Source organism: Drosophila kikkawai, chromosome 3L (genome assembly GCF_030179895.1).
Source record: "Drosophila kikkawai strain 14028-0561.14 chromosome 3L, DkikHiC1v2, whole genome shotgun sequence".
Lineage (NCBI taxonomy): Eukaryota > Metazoa > Arthropoda > Insecta > Diptera > Drosophilidae > Drosophila > Drosophila kikkawai.
In genome coordinates, this window is record NC_091730.1 from 4,494,550 (window position 1) to 4,516,583 (window position 22,034).

General features: G+C 35.5%; 1 protein-coding gene across 7 annotated transcripts in view; it reads right to left on the reverse strand.

Moving 5' to 3' along the window:
- The window catches only part of Eip63E (cyclin dependent kinase Eip63E), a 122,287-nt gene that overhangs the window by 15,800 nt on the left and 84,453 nt on the right, over positions 1-22,034 (reverse strand). For 5 of the 7 annotated variants that reach the window (XM_041777269.2, XM_070285172.1, XM_070285170.1 and 2 more), the window contains 2 exons: positions 16,679-16,870; positions 5,727-5,768 (listed from right to left, as the gene is read on the reverse strand). In XM_041777269.2, the coding sequence (XP_041633203.1) occupies positions 5,727-5,768; positions 16,679-16,870 (234 nt within the window). The remainder of the gene's footprint in view (positions 1-5,726; positions 5,769-16,678; positions 16,871-22,034) is intronic. The other 2 variants (XM_070285171.1, XM_070285173.1) reach the window with 1 other exon arrangement.

Consider the following 22,034-nt stretch of genomic DNA (forward strand, 5'->3'; position numbering starts at 1 on the left):
CTTTCCTCGTAAATTGCCCTGGCCCCCAAGAAGAGATTGGGGTTTTTCTCTAACCGGAAGTTAAGCTTTAAGATGGAAACTTTTCTTTATTTATTTTGGGGAAGACCCAAAGACACACATAACACTAACACTAACACTAAAATGAATGGAAAATATCGCATGAACATTTTCCACTTTGGAATTCGCAACATGTTTCCCCCCATTCACAGTGCCAACTGTATTTTTCACTTATATTTCTTTTTGCGTTTCGCGCCTCCCGTTTCGTATCATAAAAAATTTAATATTCGCTGGCAAGATGTTCTTCCGGCAAGAGTTTCCTCTGTTTTTTACTTTTTTTATTCCTGCAGAATGCTTGAGAAATTACTAACATAAAAATTAAAAATTCAACAGCAGCTGATTGTAGAAAAGAAAACTTTGAGCGGCCCGCAGAGAGCGATAAGGGGGTGGAGTGGATTTTCCAGGGGGAAAGCTGACGAGCAGCCATTGAAAGATGATCCACAAAAGGAGATGTAGTGAGAGAAAAATAGTTTCTTTTTTTTTTAAATTTAAACATGAAAAATAATATTATTAATGGGGAAAATGTATATTTTTTTGGGAAATTTATAAAAAGTAAAGTATAATGAAAATATACAAAGAAAGCTTTAGAAAACTAGTTGGAATAGTTAAATATATTTGAAAAATATGATTGGAGTTCAGGAAAACTATTTATAATTAAGTAAAAAATTAGCGATGGGACTTTAATTGTTTTTAATGTATGTTAAATATTTAATTATATATTATCACCTAGATTTCTTCTTATATTATTTAATATTATAATAATAATGTTTTTATATCTTTTTATATTTTAAAAATATTTTACCCCTTTTTCTTTTCTATTTTATTTTATTATTTTGTAATATAATAATTAAAAAATATATTTTAAAAAATAATATATTACCTCTAGTTTTCTTTTCTATTTTATTTTTTAATCCCCCATTTTTCTCTGTGTATTCTACACACATCCTTAGACTTAGCTGCCTCATGTTCCGTATCCTGACAGCGATTAAATGCGCAATATGTGCCATAAATGAGCCAAATAAAAGAAAAACTTCAATAAAGACGAATATATATCTCAAAATGTTTGCCTTTTCAGAGCCACTGGCCTCCTACAGCATCCTCCCCTCCCTTAACTCCTGTCTAGCCGCTCGAGTGGAATGGCATTTGGCGTCTTCGACTTGGTCTTCGTCTTCTTCTTGGTCCTGGCAAATCAGCGATGAAGGAAAGGCAACAACCGATGGCAGAATCATTTGATTTGCAAAAATTGACTGAGCAACAAACATTCATCGATAGAAAAGTGCCTGTCAAATTGGCAAATGAGAGCCGAAGGAAAGCGTCTTTGAAAAGTTGTAAAAATTGAAGTGGGAATGTAGCCAGCAAATGTCAGCTGAAAAATATAGTTTTCTATATATTTTTCTGTTTTTTTTTGGCAACGATAATTGGTTATATAGGAGAGTGGCAATTCGAAAGTGTAGCAATTTTTTGGCATGGCCCTTTTTCGGGTCATCAAAATGATTATTATTATTGCTATTATGATGTTGCACACACATATATAGATATCGATTGAGATGTTTGTGGTGAATTGGAGCATGAAAATGGGTGAAAAGAGCCTTAGGGCAGGCATAGGGAGGAAAGTTATCTTGTGGAGATTTTAGTTATTACTTAGTTTAGGTTTTATTTATTTTTAAAAAATTATAGAAATTCAAAGAAGCTTTGTTTTGAGAAATATTAAAAACTATTTTAGCTTTACTTGAGATTTTTTCTTATTTACAATTTAATTTCTTTAAGTTTTATAAAGTTTAAGCTTCTTTAAAGGTTCTTTTCTCACTTTCTTTAATTTATTAAAAATCCCCAACAATGTTATTAAATCTTTCTCTCTCAGAAACCCCCTTTACTTTACCTTATCTCACCGTGACACACTTTGAGGTTTTATCTACCTGACGTTGCTGTTCGCCATACCCCTTACCCCTACCCATAAAGTTATTTAGTATTCCATTCTTTCCACTCAACTCTTTTTATCACCCTCGCGGGCTGGCCTCCGCGCTGATATTATGTTTTCCCCTTCAACGCCTTCGTATAAAGTTTTATTGCATTTCCCTTACATATCTTTTGGCTACAAAAAAAAAAAGACAGTATATAAATGTGAAAAATCTGTGACGCGAAAATCTTGAAATGCAAACAGAAAATCAGTACAGGAAGCTGTCGCCGAAAAAAAATGCGGCGAAAACTAAAATGAAAGAAGATAAGTTGCGGGGGAAATTCGCTGGTAAAATGAAAACAATGGAAATTATGCAAGCGCATCAGGAGGAGAAGAGCAAAAAAAAAAGGAAAGCATAAAAATAGCACCGGGGATTCGGGAGGAAGAGGAGCCTGTCGCTGATGTCTGGCTGGCTCGTCCTTCGGCCCGCTCTTGTTGATATAGTTATGCAAATGCTATGCAAGGATGTCACGTCCTGCCGCTGACTTAAAGCCACGCACACATGGGACAAATACCAAGTGAGTGTGCCAGGGGAGACGGAGTGTGTGAGTGAGTGAGTGTCCTTTTCCTCAGCCTTACTAAAGCACACGAAAAAATTTTGGAAGTTTATTAAGGGAAAAATGTATCTAAATGTATTTTATAGTGGTTTTATTTCCTTAGTTAAAACTTAAATGAATTATTTAGTTTATTTCATATATGAAATTGAGTATTTTAAATAATAATTTCATATTTTATTTAATGATTTCGATTTTTTATTTATATCTAGAATTATAGACATTCAATAATTAAGGTTTTTTTAAACGATTAATTTAAAGAATATGGTTTGAATAAATAAATAAAAACCAAATTCCGATGATATATATTTTTATTGATTTTATTTAATATTTTAAAAACGACAAAATTTAAAATTCCGGCCAAATTAATTTGTTTTTTCAAATTTAAAAAAATTTAATCAATCTAAAATAATTATAAAAATTTTTTATAATTTAAATTCCCTCAAAATTTACATTTCTATGATTTTATTTAATATTTTTATAAACTAAAAAATTAAAATTCCGCCAAAAATAATTTTTTTTACAATTTTAAAATACCTTTCAAACGCTTTTAAAATTTGGAAATAAATTTAAAATACATTTTAAGCCTTTTTAAAATCCCTAGAAATTTCTTTAGCTCTTCCATAAATATACAATAATTTCCCCTCAGTGTAACATTTGTGTGCCTTCAGTCTGGGGGATTCCCCTCCTCATCCTGTCCTCTGTTGTCCTTTTGCATTATTGCATATTATTGTAATTTCTATTTGCTATTTGTTTTTGGCTTTGCAACAATATTTATGTCTCTGGGGCCTGTCTGGAGGCTGCATAAATGTCATAAAAAAATAAGGCAGCAGCGAAATCACAGCGGCTTGTTGCATAATGCTGAGTGGGTCAGCTGCCACGCCCCTTTTGTAGTGTGTAACACAAAAAAAAAACATAACCAAAAAAAAAGAAGAGAGAAACACAAATGGGAAAACCCCATAAAAAATGTGCACATAAAAGTTTTTACTTTTCATTTGCATAAGGATTGGGTGGGGAATGTAGCAATATTCCATTCTCATTTTTTTTTTTTTTTATATATATAAACCCATATATATATATTGTTATTCATATGTGCGTGTCAAACATTTGCGTAAAAATTTAATAAAGCGACACTCGAAACTCGACACTTCCGTTTCCGAATTTATAGGGTTTTGCCTTGGCCAGGAAATGGCATTTTGATAAGTGCAATGGCAACTCTCTGCCCATCGACAACAGCGAATTTCAAATTGCCAAAAAAAGAGAGAGGAGAAAATATAAGAGGAGACTCGAAATTGTTTGCCAGAGAAAAACCCTGTTTCGCCTGGGAAAAACTCGGAGGTTTTATCAGGCGACATCTTATAACCCCTCGTTTTTCCCTTCACCCACATACACAACACTCGCTGTTTATGTTTGTGATTTATTATTCAAGCAAGAAATTAAATTTTCTCTTTTTACTGCAGTCCAAACCATCGAACTTTCGTCCTTTTCGTGGGTATTTTTGGCATATCTTTAGGACCCAAGCTCCCTGTTATGCCAGTCCCCTGCCCCTAAAGTCATTGCTTTTTCCGTTTAGTGCCTAAAATTTATTGTGTTGTTGTAGAATTCAATTACCATGAGGAGGAGGTTGGGGAAGGAGGACGTGGCTGAAGACCAGCAAGACAAAAATCTATTGAAAATAGGGGAGTTTTTTGGCCGAAAGGATATGCAATGTTGCATCCTTAAATGTTTGTTTTCAATTTCAAAGCCCTCTCAAACATGAAGTTAGAATGCTTAAAGGGGAATTACATTTTTTGGGAGATTGTTTGAAGGTTCTTTTGATATTTCAAGGGGTTTTTATTAAGGATTTTTTGGGGATTCTTGGTATGCTGAAAATCTAGGTAATTATTCTTGCTTAAATGTTGGTTTTTTAAATTTAAAACTTGATATTTTAGGCTTGCCGTTATCAAGGCATAAAAATACTGATAAACTGATAAAATAATTAATGAAAAAATGCAATACAGACATTTTGTATATAAAAATCATTGAATTAAATATTAAATTTAATATAATTATTAATAAAATATATAAACTAAATGCTAAAAGTTACTTTTCTTAGCTCAAAATGAATGAAAAATTGAGCATTACAATTTTCTAATCCTTTTCTATTTATTTCTATATTTTTCTATTTCTATTTTAAATTTTTTTCCATAAAATTTAGTAATTCAAAGAATTCTAAATAATTACTTAAATATATTCTTTCTATTCATTTCATTTCATTTCCATCAAATTTTCTTGAGTTATTCTAAAAATTCTCACTAATTTTGTTAATAAAATATATTCTTTCTTTTCCGTTTCTATTTTCTTTTCCAAAATTTCGCACTAATTTTGTTACTAAAATATATTTATTTTAAAATTTATCTTTCTAAATCTTCTGTGCTCCCCTTTATTAGTTTCCTAATTTTTTTCTTGTTTTACTATTTACCTCCGAGAACTCAAAATCTCAGTTTAACCCAAGCAAAAGCCAATCAAATAGCCCTAAATTGTCCATAAATTGTCTATAAATTGCTATTCCATCTGCAATTGAAGTGTCCTTTTTGAGAGAACTTCATATTTTAATAGTCAAGCAAACTCCTTCTACAAAAGTTGTTAGCCTTGTTTAGCATTCAGGATTTATAGTCGGGCCAGAGAATTCAATTACGGCAGGGATGACAACCTTTTAAGGGTACGCAGGCAGACGACTGCATCCTTGAATCTACGAATACCCAGAATCCTTGAATCCTGCGCTAAGCCCATAGGCTTGTGCAAATGTCTCAATTTAACAATATGACAATGATGGCCCGCTGCGTTTTGTCATTACTTTTGGCTGTCGCCTGCATTCGTCCTCCCCACAACTATATATATGTATATTGACAAAAGGATACGGATAACAACAAGCTCAGACTGCTGCCTGACATCTATTTTAATGACATTCTGAAAGCTTTGGCGCATAAAATATGGCAATTTAAATTGCTGTCCAAGAAAACTATTAAAAGTCTAGAGTATTTCCGTTTGGCGGAAGGGTAAAAAGTGGTATAAAAATAGCAAGAAAGTCAAGACATGCTAAGGATATTCAAAGGATATCTAAGGGGGTTTTGTGGGGTTGCTTGCAATGTAATAATAATAATAAAAAGCATTTTTACCTTGTGGTTTGTTATTATCATTTTTTATCGCAGACTCTTGTGCTAAAAAGAAAACAAAAGGGAAAGAAAAGGTGAAGGGAAAAAGGTTAAATTAAAAAAGTGTTTCATTCACAAAAAGCGGCAAACTATGTTTTTTTGTAGCTGTTGAAACTATAACTAGGTAAAGTTTTTGGCAAAGGTGTAAAAGGTGTAAAAAGTGCAAAAGGTAAAAAGCGGTTAGGAAACAGCAAAGAGTACAACAAATATACATAAAAATCTTAAAATTAATGGTTGAACCCCAGGTTAAGCTGTGTTTTTATCCACTTGGGTTCAGAGTTTATCAAAATATTGCTCTGATTTTTATGATTTACAATCAATTAAGTGTGTGTGTGTGTGGGTTACCATGTTTACGATGGGGGGAGAGCGTGTCCTGTGAACTTTGTTGACAAATAAAAGCATAAATCGCGCGTAATAATTGGCCGAAAACAGGAAAAGCCAAGCCAGCGAAAGGAAAGCACATTTAATGGCTTATACACAAGCGCATTGGACATGGTCAGGGAACTGTGGGAGGACAATAAAAGCCAAGCAAAAACGTGGAGAGTAAGCGACCAAGTGAACACATAAAAGTCGTTAAAAGATTTACTCTATTTCAGGGATAAGTACACTGAGGGAAAAGGAAAGGAGAACTTGGTTTAATTTTTGTAATTTTACTTTGGGGATTTGTAGCTTTCAAGCCCATAGAAAAGCTGAAATATTTGTATAGCAAATGCATTAAATTCAAATCGGTAAACTGTATGTTTTAAAGGTATAAAATATTTATTTTAAAATACCCCAAGTACTAGTAACTTATTTATCTCTCTGTGCTCAGACACTTTCATGTGTATTTATTCCTCTACTCGCACTTTTCCTCTACTTCCTCGTTTTATATTGAATAAGGAATTGACATTTGATTAGAGATTTTGGGTTTTACTTCTGGGACTTGTTCTAGTTTCTGGGCGTGAGTTTGTGCCTGGGATTTCGGTTAGCTTCCCCCGAGTTCATCACTTCCAATTACACGTTTATTTATTGCTACCAAAAAGTGCAGAAAATAGCTTGAAGCAGTGGCAATAAATTGATTTGTGCGTGTGGATTAGCAGGGGTATAAAATATATATATATACTATATATATTCCCTCCGATCTAGTCAAGGATTTCCACTTGTCACCCAACGACAAACACTCTTTGTATTTAATTACTCAAACTCCTGACGAAAAACAATCGATTTTAAGGGGCAAAACACCAATTTCCAATTAAGCTGAGGGCAAAGAAAACCCTGGAAAACACGTACAAACAATTTTCATTTTCATTTTCATTTTGTGGCAAATTATTAATTGCTGACAGTGAAAGTCCTTGTGTGTGTTTTTTTCTCTCTCTTTTGTTGAATTCATTACTCACTCCCAGAAATTTTGATAAGGGTTTTTGTGCTTACTCTATTAGTGAGCAGGACATGTGCCACATTCAACACTTGCATCCAGTTTTCCATGGCAGCTTGCCACATCAATGAACCAAAATCCCTCACAAAAGGGCTCAAGACATCAGCGGCAGACACATCGAGACATAAACATCGACATCGACCACTTTGATGTTTTGTAATTAAGGCGAACACAAATCCTTCCTCGTTCGAACTTTTTCTCGTTTTTCTTTCTATTTTCCGCAGGCCACATCCTGGCGAGACAGCCAGACAAACACACACGCACACCCACACGAAATGTGTGTATTACTTAACAAATTACGTACAAATTACTTTACTCCATTTTCCTTTTTGGGGGAGAAGGAGTTTGAGGGCGAAGTTACCGCTTTACAAACAAAAGAAAAGCGGGAAATCGCTTAGCGTTTATAGGAAACTTATAAGGCACTCGAAAAAACATTCTTTTCTTTTAGTAAAATGTATAAAATAATAGATTTAAGTAAAAGCAAGCCTTCAAGGGGTTTCTTTTGGTCTAAAAAAAAAATAATAAAAATTTAGAAAATAAGTCTGGGTATTAAAACAAACTTTGAAGCTGTGAATTTCCTTCCTAAAATTATTATAAATTAATATATATTTCATTCCCCTAATTTACTATTTATTCTACCTTATTTTTCCCAGTGCTTAATACTTCATATGCCGCTGCCTGTCATGTCAAAATGTTTGCTTTCTTTGAATCAAGGAGATGGGGCATCAACTTGAATATTCCTCAGCCATTCTTAGACATTTGTTTGTAATTCGCAAACAAAAACAGAAGACGGAAAAACAGAAAACAATTGGCGGCGCATCATTCATCATGTCAAGAGTTTTTTGGGGGGGATGAAAACATATGACAGCATAGAATATTTGCCTGGTGCCAAAGGGTTGCCTTCCCTAGACATTTAAAGTGGCTTGGGGAAAAGCTTTATTTTGGGGTACAAAAATCTGAAGGCACCCCGAAATGCCAGGCCAAACTGACGTTGATGGTAATTAAAAGCGAGAACCGACACAAAAGTGGCTTTTTCTCTTAAAAAGGAAGGGCTGGCGCCACCTCAAAGTGTCGGCGGCAGCGTTGGCATGAAATGAAATTACTAACGGAAAATTAGCGGCATTGCACACATGGCGTATGCTTAATTTCCTGTCTGCCGCCAAGTCCTTTCCGTACGCTTTTGTCCTGGCCAAAGCGTGCGCGAGCTCTGAAAATTATGCTCATCATTGTGACACAATTAGCGGGGAAGCTAAAAGGGGCAAAAGGCTGGTAAAGGCTGGGAAAAGCTGGCAAAAGCTACTTGCAACTTAACCCTAACGGATGTCAACGCGTAGCGGCGCGGTTTGGTGGCAACTCTGGTCAGGTGCACTGGGAGAAAGGGTGATTATAATACAGGAATTTTGAAAAAATATCCTTGAATGGAGTGAAGAATTTTGTGGGAATTTACTGGAAATATAAATATATTTTAAAGATTTTTATTTGAAGGGAATTCTAATTTAATAAAATATTAAAGAATCTATATTCGATTTTAACATTAAGAAATTATTTTAGATTTTTAATTTTAGATCTTATTTTGTATTTTATAAATTATGAATAATTCAAAAATAAGAATAAAGGTATTTAAAGTATTGATTTATGTATAAAAATTAAAAACCCCTTTTATGATTCCCAACTGGTTTTATCCGAAGATAAACCCTTATTAGAAATCCCAATCCCTAATTTCGGAGGCCTAATTAAAGGATTAAAATTAAAATAAAAATAAATACAGGCCTTGAATCTTTTATTTCTACCCAAAATTTAACTTTCTCCAAATTCTTCTTTATATACCTTTTTATTTCCAGTGCATTAACTAAAGACAGGACTGCAATTTTGCCATTTTTCTATGAAAGTCATTTCATGCATGCGGAATTAGTTTATGTGCGCAATTTCAAAAGAAGTGCCACAACGTGCTAAAAGGGAAGTGGAAGTGGAAAAGCTGTGGGAAAGTGCCAAGGAGGGGGTGGAGTGGAAAAATTTCACACTAAACGTTGGTATTATATAACATTGTTGCCGGCGTGAGAGTTTGGCCAAAACGTAAAAAAAGGAAACTAAAAAGGGAACAGGAAACCAAATGCCTTAAAAATATTTCCAAGCTAAACCGAAATTACCTACTTTTTTCAAGGAAATATCTAAATTTAAGTTTTCAAGCCAATTTATACTCTTTTTCCGGTAAGCCAGATTAATTCAACCTGAGGGCTTTGCCTTGACCAACCTTTATCAAATTGATTTGTCACAAAATGCTCCATCAGAGAAGATTTACAACCTCAATTTGTCGTCTATTTACCCGCAGCTTTTTCTTTCTTTTTTTTCAGACTCCCCAAGACGTATCGGAAATTGCACAATAGAAGTGAAATGAATTGATTTCTAATGCGATTCTTTGTCCACACTTTTTCTCCGGGGGAAAAAAGGTGAAAAAGCAACAGGAATCCAATCTGTTTTGCAGTTGCAATGCCAGACTGTAGAAAAATATTAATAAGCTATAAAATGGGTTTCTCTTTTTCTTCTTTTCTCCTTGAAGATTTATCAATAATAATATTTTTACAACCGCTCGTAAAAAAATATTAAGACCTGCTTGAGTAATTGAAAAAAACTGTATGTGCCTGTGTTGGCCTTCGTTTTTAATTAACTTGAAAAGGTTTGCTTGGCAAACAGGCCGCGAGCGAGGCGAGGCGATGGATATATAACCCTCCGATTCCATACCAAACTTATTGGCCACCGATTTGCGGCCATGGCAAACAAAGAGGCGGGTGGGCGTGGCCACCACCGTTTGCAATATATCATCCGTTGTTTGTCATTCGAGCCAGACAGACTGACTGCGAGAGGATGCACAATGCTACCGCTGAAAGTCCCGTCATATATTGTTTGTACGCTCAGGGAAAAATAGGGAAAAAATAGATCGGAATTGCTGGGCAATAACACACCAAGGATTGCTATGGGGATTGGTTCTACGAGTACGTACAAAGGACAACACACACGCAGCACACAAAGCGAGTAAATTCAAAAGAGATTGAGGAGGGATATGTTTGGTGGGTAAATAGGCCTCGCTTCAGGGGGAGGTACTCTGTGAAATAGGACCACACTGATTGATCCAAGGGGAATACTAGTGGGGTAAACTGGGAAATACCTCTTACCTATATTTTTAAAGATTTAAGGAATCCAAAACATCGACTAAAATCCCCTGTAAAACCCTCAACGTCCCCTAAAATATGCCCACATTTAATGCCAAAATAATCGATTGATGATCAATATAAATTAAGGCATAAATCATGAAACTCACACAGCCTGATTGCCTCATTACAAATCGCTTGAACAGGACCTCCTCCTCCTCCTCATTGCCTGCCTGCTATTCCAATTGCGAAACTCAATCAGGCAAGCCTGCTGCCGATGATCTCCCCTTCTCTTTGCGAAATGTAAACGACAATCAACTTGAAATGCAGCCCTCCAAAAACGTAATGGGAATAATTTGCAGCAATTCCAAGAGAAAGGACTCTCTGGCAGGCACACACCCACACACACACACAGAGGCACAGTGAGAGTCACGTAAATGACAATCAAAATTTGAAGTAGGAAGGAAGCGAAGCCCTCATACTGACCAAATGAAATGCGTGGGCCAAAGGTAAGCCTGGCTATGTGTGTGTGTGTGGCTATATGACCATGCCCCAAGGCTGTCACAGTCAACACACAGTCACACACACAGACAGAAGCATAACGGACGTTATCTGTTCAGATGGCCAGGACAGGCATATGATGAGCCTGGGGCAGGACACGAAGAGATGTACTGAGAAAATTAGTAGTTGCCAAGGAAATATATTGGAAATTCTTCAAATGAATCCAATTTCCTTTTTTAAGAAAATGTATTGGAAATTCTTCACCTAAAACTATATCCTTTTCCTGCTTTTTAAACATATTTTTCTGCCAGTGCAAGGATATTCAGGATACTGAATATGTGTGGCAGTTCCCGGTGGACCAATACACAAATGTATGGGAATGCGTGCCTTATTCGTATCTATGTGGAGAACCGCATTTGCAAGTTGCTTATAATTCACACACACACACACAGGACACACTCTGACTGAATGTATTACAAGGATATCAGTTGGCACACGCAGACAGGACAACCTTTAGTTACAATTGCCAGCACCCCAGCACCCCAGCACCAGCCATCCCCCGCCAAAGCACTTTGTCCTATTATGAATCCTAATTCTGTGTGGGGTTTTGGGGGGTTTTCGGTTTTCCGGGTGGGTTGGGGGGTGTCCGTGCGGGCCCATGACCCGAGGTCCTTCGATGACGTTATGGATACTTCAGCTGTCAGTCAAAATGCGTGCTGATTGCAACAGCTATGCCCTCAAGCCAACGAACTTCTAATAATAATAGGATCATAAATGCACTGAGAAAAATTGCTATACTATAAGAATTTTAAACAAAAATAATTTAGGTAATAATATAAAATATGAATATTAATATTTTTTTAATAATAATTAATATTAATTTGTTTTCAAATTTAATATTAATTATTATTAATATGAATATTAAATTAAAAAAAAAAAAAAACACAAAATAAATATAATGTAGTTAATAAAATTTTAGAAAATATTTTCTGATATTTTTTATACATTTAATGACTAAATTAAAGAAAAATAAATAAATAATATTATAATTTATTTTATTATAATTTTTTTTAATTTTCAATATAATTTATTGAAAAATCTAAAGGTTGTTAGGCATCTTTAAAACCAAATTAACTCCATATAATTTCAAATTAATTTCCAAATTAAGGTGACACAATCCTTAGCTATTTTTTTATTTTTCCACATTTTAATTTTCTACTCCAGAATTTTTCCCCGTGCACCCTTCATGGCATTAACCAACTTAAAGAAGTAAAACCTTTAAAAGCTCGTGTCCATTCTTATTTTTTTTTGCTCCCATTATTTTTTTTTATTATATCCAGCGGTGTTGGCCCAGGAATTTATAATGACAAGCCAGAATATTTTAATATTGTGCCACTTTCTTGGTCAGAGACTTTTGGGGGCGTGGCATTTGCCCAAGGGGGCTTTGTTAGCCACAGCAAAGATGCAATAAAATAGAAGAAATGCTCATCAAAACGACGGGAGGGGGGACTTCAAACTGGGCACTATTAAAAAGTTTTCCCCCGAAACACATTTCCAGGACCCGCCCTTTTGGTTAAAGGAATCATCATAAAGAACGGCCAGAAGAAGACGAAAGAGGAATAAAAAAGGATGTTCCATAATGAGCTTAGTATGCATAAAGCGGTGAATTGTCAAAAGATATTTTCTGGACAATTTTTCTTTTTCGTCATACAAAGCACAGAGAGGGAAAAAAAGGACACACACAGTGGAGAAGGGGGAAAAGAAAGGGAAGTTGGCTTGTCTAAGGAGTAGGGACAATGGTGAAAATTGCCAGTGGTAAGCCAAAAGTTAGAGGGGGCGTGCCTTGACTTTGGATTATTATAAAGCTTTCAGTTTTGGTTTCAGTTGGGAAGGCAGGCAAAAGTTTTTGGCAAGAAAATTGATTGCATTAGCTGAGGGAAAGGGGAGTATAAAGGGGGGAATTGTATAAAAAAAAGTACTTTTTAAATTTAAAAATAAATTATTTAAATATATATTTAACTGCTTTCAAAATAAATCGATAACTACCTAAAAATACAGCTCTGCAACATGCATTTTAAATCGAATTGGCAGCCCCATAAACACTTTTTTTATAATTATTAATTTTTATTAAATGGAAAATGGCTCTGTTTGTAAATAAAAGTACACATTTTATAATTTTAATAAAAAATGTATTTGTTTTTAGTAATTTAAAAACTCCTTTCCTTGAATTTAAAAACTCTTCTCTTTGATTTCCACATCAAATCGAGTTGGCAACTCCAGCCGCATTTAATGAATCAAGTTTGCAGCTCAAAGACTTGTTATATTTGTGCTTTTGCCACAGTTATCCACTGTGGCGCAGCCCTTTTTTTAAAACAAGCCAATTAGCAAACTTTCCATTTATCAAAGCCGTAAAAAAGAGCCTTTGCCCTTTTGATGAGCTCACACTCCGCTTTCCCGCCCCCGTCACACTTTTCTCAGACTCCCTTTTAGATGTCATGCAAATGCTGTGTAGTGGCTGGAAAAACACTCGAAAAAGAGCGGGGGAAATGGTAAAGAGGAAAATCAAACGGAGAGAAAAATGCGAACCGCAGAATTTTCCATGTCATTGCATAAGTCGCTTCATTAGCCCAACCAAAAAGAACCCACCGAAAAAAATGTCTCACGCAAGACAACATCAAACAAAAAAAGGAGAAAGAAAAATTTTGGGAGGGTTTTCCTTACCAAAAAGAAAAACCAAACTAAATCATTAAAACAGAAAACGATTTTCCAAAAGCGACGGAAAAAACAAGTCAGCGAAGGCGACATGTTTTTTGCTTTGCTAATAAACTGCAATGATTCCGGCGGGGGTTGGGGTTCTTGCTGGTGCTAAAAGGGTTGAGTGGGTGGTGGGTGGTGGTGGGGGAGGGTGTTACCGGAAAAGCCACAAGAAAGACTCTACCGCAACCGCAAGGCGTCGGGAAAATTCAGTGCAGGGATTCCGGTTGCGGCTGCCAGTTAGAATTTTAAAATGAACCGCCAGAAAGAACCCCTCTAATAGACATTGAAGTTATAAAAAAACCGCTGAAAATTGTCAAAGGGTTGCTGAAAAACAAAAGAAAACAAACACACACACACCACCCCCTAAACACGTACCAAAAACCAAGTGAAACAAAAAGATTTACTTTAAGTATTTTGCCAATAAATTTAAATCACAGACAGTTGTGGGTCCTGGAAGCGTAAGGAAAAAGGGTGGCTAACAGAAAACCCCAGGAAGAGGGCATTAAAAGCAAACAACGCACAGGATTTGGCGAGTCAAAGTACAAAATAAAAATAAACAAAAGCCGAAAGGAGACAGGACTAAAAAGAAAAGAAAAGAAAGCGCCTTAGAAGCCAAATAAAGCGTTAAAAGGATTTATTCTTGTGTTAGGTGGAGGTCCTGCTTACAGGTGGAGAGAATATTCAAAAGCCAGGAAAATGCCTCGTAATTTCACACACTTTATCACCGAGCCGCCTCCTTTTGCTTTGGCAAATTAAATTCAGGCTTCGCTTTTTTTTATGTTTCACGCATAATTGTTAAACATGATTTACAATCATTGGCCGGATGTTGAGGGTTGTTTGCTGGCAGCTTTTAAACAGTTTTATGCGAATTCCTTTTTGGGCCAATATGTTTTTTTTTACATTTTTTTTTTTTTGCACAGAGATGTTGGCATAATTTGCGCATATAAACAATAATCTTTTGCGAAAGCGTTGAACATAAATTTTATATACATATTCTCTTCTATATATTTTTGTTTTGTTTGCTGAAGATAACTTATAAATCATGTAATCAGAACAGCAACAAAAAAAATGGGAACAGCATGAAAAACTGAAATTGCTTTTTCCCAATGGCTAGGGAGAGGGGGTGTAAGAGAGGTCCTGGAAAATTCAGGCTGGGTAGAGGTTTTTGTGCTGTGCTAACTGTTTGGAATTTTCCCTGCTTCCTTTCACAACTCTGTAATTTATTGTGCGTTATATAACTTTATGATGGGGGAGGGTGGCTCTGGGTAAAGAAAAACTTTTGCTGAATTGATTTTGATAGATAAGAGAATTAAAAACTAAAGTTCCTATCGATGACAAAATAGTTGTCTTTGGCCATAAATAATTGGTTAAGAGATAGGAAAATAATTAGCTAAGCAAAAACTTGTTTTATTTATGTTTGCCTACACAAACTATTTTCAATGAAGATGTTTATAACCCATCAGCCTTAGCGCTTTATTAAATGAAAAAGCACACTGCTAATGCTTTAGAAAATCGTTTAAAATAGTTTACCAACTCAACAAATACTTGACAACATAACAACATTCGTGTCAGGGCAGCCGGTAAACACTTTTCCTGGCCTCGAAATGCATTTTCACTTTCACAGGAATTGATTAAGCACTTTTCCCTCCACAATAATCCAAGGCGAAACTAACCCAGAGCAAGAATGTTACCTAGCCAAAAGGAATTCAATGTCAGCAGAGACAAGAAAATTCCAGGAGAGGGAAAATCGAGGAAAGGTCCTTCCTTACCAGTTTAAAGCCCCCCGGGAAAGATATATGGAGCATGCACAATTTCCATTTGGTTATGAATAATTCCGCCAGTTATTGTGCACTCGCTTGTTAATATTTTCATTTCCGTTGTTTTATGGCCCGATTCCGAAACATTGCCTAGACATTGGCAAGACAATGGATATTGTTCGAGTTGAGTGCCTGCCTGCCTGCCCCCTTTGCAAGGACAATACAATAACAGGGAGCAACAAGCGCTTCAAGGAGCAACAAATGAAGCCGTTACATTTGCAGGCTTATCATCGGCGGCAGTGTCAACGAGTTTCTGCTACCTCGAACTCTAGACTTCCTTGGTGGGTAGAAGATACCATTGTTTGCATAAAATTGCAATTTACAATTATGAGAAAACAGAAAGCGGAGAAATGATGACAGAGAAGTACGCTTATCGAGGAAATTTTCCCTAAGATAAGCTCAAATGGCGAAAAGGAGCGGAAAAGAAAACTTGTTTGCATTAGCTAAATGAGACAAAAATGTGATAAATTACAAGGGAGAAGGGAGAGAGTGCACAGGGAAATATAGAGAATAAATAGAATAGAAAGAAATAAAATATAGAGAAATAAATATTAACTTTTGTTACCATTTCATATTATATTTAAAGATCAATTTCATAAATTATATTTTATTTCAAAAGTCAAATTTGTAATTTCCCTAATTTCTCTAATTTCTTTATATTTTAAAATAAATTTCTTGTACTAAATTTTATTTTAAAAAAATCAAAGAAGTAATTTCCCTATTTTCCCTAATTTCTTTCTATTTTTTCCTTTAGTGCACAAAAATATGCGAGATCGAAGGCAAGGCAATTCCCCAGATGCACTAGGATGACAAGGGAAAAGCTCGGAAAATGGAACTTGCTTCCATAATTAGACACGCTGCTCACACAAGATGGAGGCATAAATTATTGCCAGTAGTCAGTCCCAAGGAAAATCTAAGAGATTGGAGATGGAGGAGTCGCTGCTGGCATGTTATCATTAAATTAGTTCTGCCAGCGGAAAGAGGAGGCCAGCTTAAATGAGAGATTATAGCACAAGCGGGCGATAAATTACGCAAAAGCCTTATGAATGAGTCTTTTTCGGGGCTTAAATTGTGCGAAAATTCAAGTAAAACTTGAAGTTTAAGAGAAAATTTAATCAAATAAAATATATAAAATATTTACAAGATAGTTGGAAGAATGTATAAGTGAAAGCCTACACATAACCTTTACCTTTGCTTGCCAAAAATATTATTTAACTAATTCTGTACTACAATTTTATTCCTTCAACTTATTTTTAATAAATTTCTCTTATCAAAACTCACCTCCATATCTGCAATTTGTCTTGTCAGCGGGTATATTGCCATTCGGTTCTAGCCTGTCCAAGTATTCCTCCGAATTGTAGCCGTTGTATGGAACTTTGTTACCGTGGTTGTGATGCCCGCCATGTCCTCCTCGGTGGTGATGATGGTGGTGATGGTGATGCGTCGATTCGTCGCCATCTTCGCGGGAAATGGCTGCAAAAAACAAAAGGGAAAATCCAGTTTAGTTCAAGTTTCTCTGTCTCTCTACTCTAATTTAATTACATGGCCAAGCCATTGAGATGTCAATAACCATAAACGTTCAAGTGGCTGCCACTTCACTTTACAGTTTTCTCTCCGCTTTGACAGTTTGGCTTCGGAAAAGGTTCGGTTTTTCGGATGCCAATCAACGCCCACCTACTGGTCAGCACACGCCCCCTTTTTTCGGGTCAATATGCCAAGCTCTTTTGTGGCCTGCGGCTGAGAAACCGCAGAATTGTGGTTCTCCTTCTCCTCAAAGTCTTTGACTTTTGAATAGAAATGTTTACATTTTCGCTCAAGGGAAAACTCTAAGCCGAAGTGGTCAGCTTATAAAATTAATTTTGCACACAGGAAAAATAATTTGAAATGTAATTTATATTGAAATATAATTAGAAATATTATTTTGGTAGGAAAATAACATTTTAGAAGGTAAGTTTATAGGTTCTATGAAGGATTATGCTTTTAAGAAAAGCCAAGAAAATCCACAGAAGGCAAAAAAAATTTACTTCATATAATAATAATTTTATAGAAATTTAAATATTTTGTATAACATATTTTTAAATAATAATTAATGTATTAATTTAAATCAATTTGTTATAAAATTACCCTAAATAATTTATGGAATAATATTTTTATTTTTCTAATTATTTTAAATGAAAGAAAATGTAAGTTCAAAGGTTCCTTTAATTTTATTTGTATTTCTGTCTCTTTTCCTCTAAACAAAACCCTTTAAAAATTGTTAAATTTAACTTAAATTGTTATTAAATTCCCCAAAATATTTTCTAGGTGAAAATTCTCCTTTATTTATTATTTATAAATAAAGAAAATGTAAATTCACAGTGTCCCCTTAATTTTAATCATATTTCTGTCACTTTTCCCCTAAATAAAACCCTTTAAACACGACTAAGCCTCTGAAAATATAGACAAACACGGCTCCAATAAGGAAAGGAACGGCTACAAAGGATGGTCAGGGGTTTTAGAGGGTGTTCAAGTAAACATTTCGAGGGTATTCCGAATGTGCCGAATATGCAAATGAGGCAAAGCGACAACGACAGAGGCAAACAAAAGGCGCAAAAAATTGCCTAAGCTCTTGTACAAATTTATATGGCAGCAGGTTCAGCAGCGAAAACCGGCGAGGGAAATCACGGCAAGGACATGGGAGAGGCGGTACACGGCGGTGGTCTTCCAATTTCCAAAGCGGAAACACAAAAGGCAGAACCCGCAGCAGAAGGCCAGGACTTTACCTGGTCTGTAGTATCCTTCGAAAAAACGCGGAAAAGAGCCAAACGGAAATTGGTTGGATATTAGCTTACCGCACACACACACACTCACATGGAAATCCTTTTTTTTTTCGGGTGTCCTGGTGAGCCTGCAATTTGCTAACGATATGCATACAAGTGGGCGTGGCAAAGGCGCAGCCAACAAAAAAGGGAAGTAACGAAAAAGGAGCCAAGGATTTGCCCTGGCAAAAGTCACTCAATAAATTGTAATCAAGCAGAGTGAGGCAGGATTCTAATCCCAGGACTCTCCTTTAATATTTTTCGGCATTTCCTTCACTCAAACTGATGGTCATCATCTGGCAGCAGGCCATATTCCACCCGTCAAAGCGGCAAATATGTTTAATTAATAGCCTCTGTAAATATGGAATCCTTGGGGGAGAGGATTCCACCCTCCGCAGAAAGGATGATGTCACCACCACAAATCACAAATTACCGCAAATTGTCGCTACAAATAAGCAATTTATTTGCCAAGTCAACTGGGGGATCCCTATTGCAATGCGAACTGCCCCCCAAAAAAGAGCTTTAGGAGAGAGAAAATCTCATAAAGTTGTGCCAAAACACGCCGGAAAAGTGGTTAGAGTTGGAGCTTGGAGTTGGAAATGTAATCAATAAAATATGTTGAACATAAACTACAAACCAAAAGGGAGTTTGGCTGGGTTTTCTTTCAGGGAGTCGCACAGATATGTGTAACAGATGTGGTCAAAATATTAAGATTATATTTTCACCAAGAAGAAATGTAACAAATAGAGAAATATCTTAAGAAATATGCATCTTTTGTTATATTTACTTATTTTTATACCCTTGCAGGGTATTATAATTTCAGTCAGAAGTTTGCAACGCAGTGAAGGAGACGTTTCCGACCCTATAAAGTATATATATTCTTGATCAGCATCAACAGCCGAGTCGATCTAGCCATGTCCGTCTGTCCGTCTGTCCGTCTGTCCGTCTGTCCGTCTGTCCGTCTGTCTGTCTGTCTGTTTCTACGCAAACTAGTCCCTCAGTTTTAAAGCTATCTGAATGAAACTTTGCATATAGTCTTCTATATACTCTCACTGCTATATATGTCGGAACGGGCCGGATCGGACGACTATATCATATAGCTGCCATACAAATGTACGATACATTTCTAGAAAAAAATTTATAACTTTGCTGTTTTTCAAAATTTTTGCTCCATTTTTTAGATATGGCCATTTTATATTATTTCTGAATTTTGGTAAAAAATTTATGCAAATCGGCCGACTACATCATATAGCTGCCATAGGAACGATCGAGAAATAAATAGGAAAAAAATTATAGCTTCGTTGTTTTTCATCGTATGTTTATCTACTCTGAGATATAAGCTTTTTTTATTATTCTAGAATTTTGGTATAAATTTCATAAAAATCGGACAACTATATCATACAGCTGCCATATAAACGATCTGTAAATGTAGAGAAAATGTAAAGCTGGGAATGTAAAACTGTAACTGTCAAACTGTAAACATAATAAGTATAGGTAAAATGTAATGAAACTCTGTTTTTGTAAGTGTTTTCAGCATTTAAATCTATAATATAAACATAAAAACCAATCTGCAAGGGTATACAAACTTCGGCGTGCCGAAGTTAGCTTCCTTTCTTGTTAAATTATTTATTTGGCCAACTTTAAGCATAAATCCCCCTTTTCCCAAGTACCTCTTCAGGAAAAGCTTTCCAGAAAACTCAAGAATATAACCAATAGTCTCGGTATAAAAAACTTTAAAAACTTCTTTACGTTTTTCAAAACCCCCCCCCCAAGTGATTTAAGAGCCAACACCCAAGCAAATACCGCTGACGCATGAGTGACAGGACAAGGCGAGAACACGGAACTCGCAGCTCGAACCCACTCGCAGCTCTCGGACATTGGCAGGACAACAGAAAAGCCAATTGAACAAAGCTCACAAATTGCAGGGAGCTCCCACAGAGAAAGAGACGGGTTGAAATTCAACCGAGAGAGACAACAACAGTGGCAAAATTAAATCAAAGCAAAGCCACAAAAGGAAAAGGCCAGGAGCAAAGAACAAAAAAAAATGTGGATAGAACTTCCTCCAGTAAATGCAATAAATTTGCAAGGATCTGCAGAAAGAGACGGGACACATGTCACGTCTAGGAACCAATTTTTGATAGAAAGAGATAGACAGAGAAACCTATTACCCCGCTGGGCACAAGGAATTCTTTTCTAAGGTCTTAACGGGTACTAAAAACACCCAAAAAAGTACCCAAAAACTTTGAAACTGCAAAAGTGTTGAGCTGGCAAAGGATTGCCAGGCATAGATATAGACCATAAAACAGGATCGAAAGGGTATATGTTTGATGATTATGACGAGCGAAGTGGGTAATCAAATGGTTAAGGCGAAAGGAATTTTCAAATGTTTTATGCGATAAGTTTTGTTTTTTGGTTTTAGGATGGGTGGATAATTGAGAAGGAAAGAAGGAAACTAGAATATATATAAAACAGAAAATAAAAACACTGGGAAAAATATTAGAAATACAAATAAAATAATTTTTTAAATTTAATTTTAAATTTTTAAATTAATTTTGGCCCACGTTTCATATTTTTGTACTCGAAATAAAGGTTGTTATAAGCCTTTCTGTTAATAACATATGTAAAACTTACATTTAAAGAAGAATTTTACTTAAAAATCCTGCAAAATCCTGTAAATTTATGAATTCTATTTCAAGAAACAAGAAAATCCTACCAAAAACTATATACACCTTCCCCAAAACTTGTCTCTGTTCAAGTATAAAATCTTCTTTAACCTTATAAACCCAAACTTAAACCTTTTGCTGACCAAAAATGTAACCAACTGAAGTCATCCCAGACAATAGACAAAATCAGTAAATTATCCTTCAAATTGGCCAACAGTTCGTAGTCCTGCAGACAAAGCCAAATCCAATTGAAACCAGGAGCTGCTGATGTGACACACACTTCAAATTCTCACAAAATACAACGCATTAGCGGAGAGCTTTGGCGGGGACAATGAAAATGCCAAATGCCATTTTCCACAGGAAAAGTCGGCAGCAGTCAAATTAAATGTTAAATTTCAAGAGTGTATGTGTGTGTGTGTGTGTGACTGGGATGTGGTCATGCGCAATTAAGGCATTTCTGCAATTTAATCAATTTATCAATTAAGAGCAGGAAAAAAAAAAGGGAGAGCCACAGGACTGCTGCTTGGACATTTTTCAGCTGCTTCTGTATATCTTTTTGCTCTGCTTTAAAAGGCAATTTCATTAGCATTTCAAAGTGCCGCTGCGGGTACTCCTCTCCACCCTCGGGCTCCCTTTTTCAACCAATCTGCTGAACAGAGTCAATAATGTTGTTAATTGCCCTCCTACAGGGGGCGTGGTCCTTGTTGAACAATGCTGTTGCGCGACGGCAATTAACTTTTGTAAATAATGCATAATTGTTGGAGGGAATGTAAAAAAAATATATATACAAAAAAAACAGGGAAACAAGGGTAGAAAAAACGTAAAACCAAACTGGCATCGAGCATTGAACTTAACTTTAAACTACTGCAGCCAAAAGGGGCAAAGAGTTCTCGGTTGATCAGTCTGCCGACGAGAGTTCAATTGAATCAGTTGGCCAGACGGGTTGGTTAATTGTTTAAATGATTTGCATATTTCAGAGCAACAGAAAAAAAATATATGTACAACAAGACAATGGAATGTTAAATTGAGAGAGAACAAGATGCTGTAAAATGTACAGTTTTTTGTAGTTGAAAATATAAATTAAAAGCTACTTTATTATTATGATTAGTTTATAAATTTTTAATGAAGTAATTTTGTGTTTTTAAAAGCAATTACATTTTTTTTTTTCTGAAATCA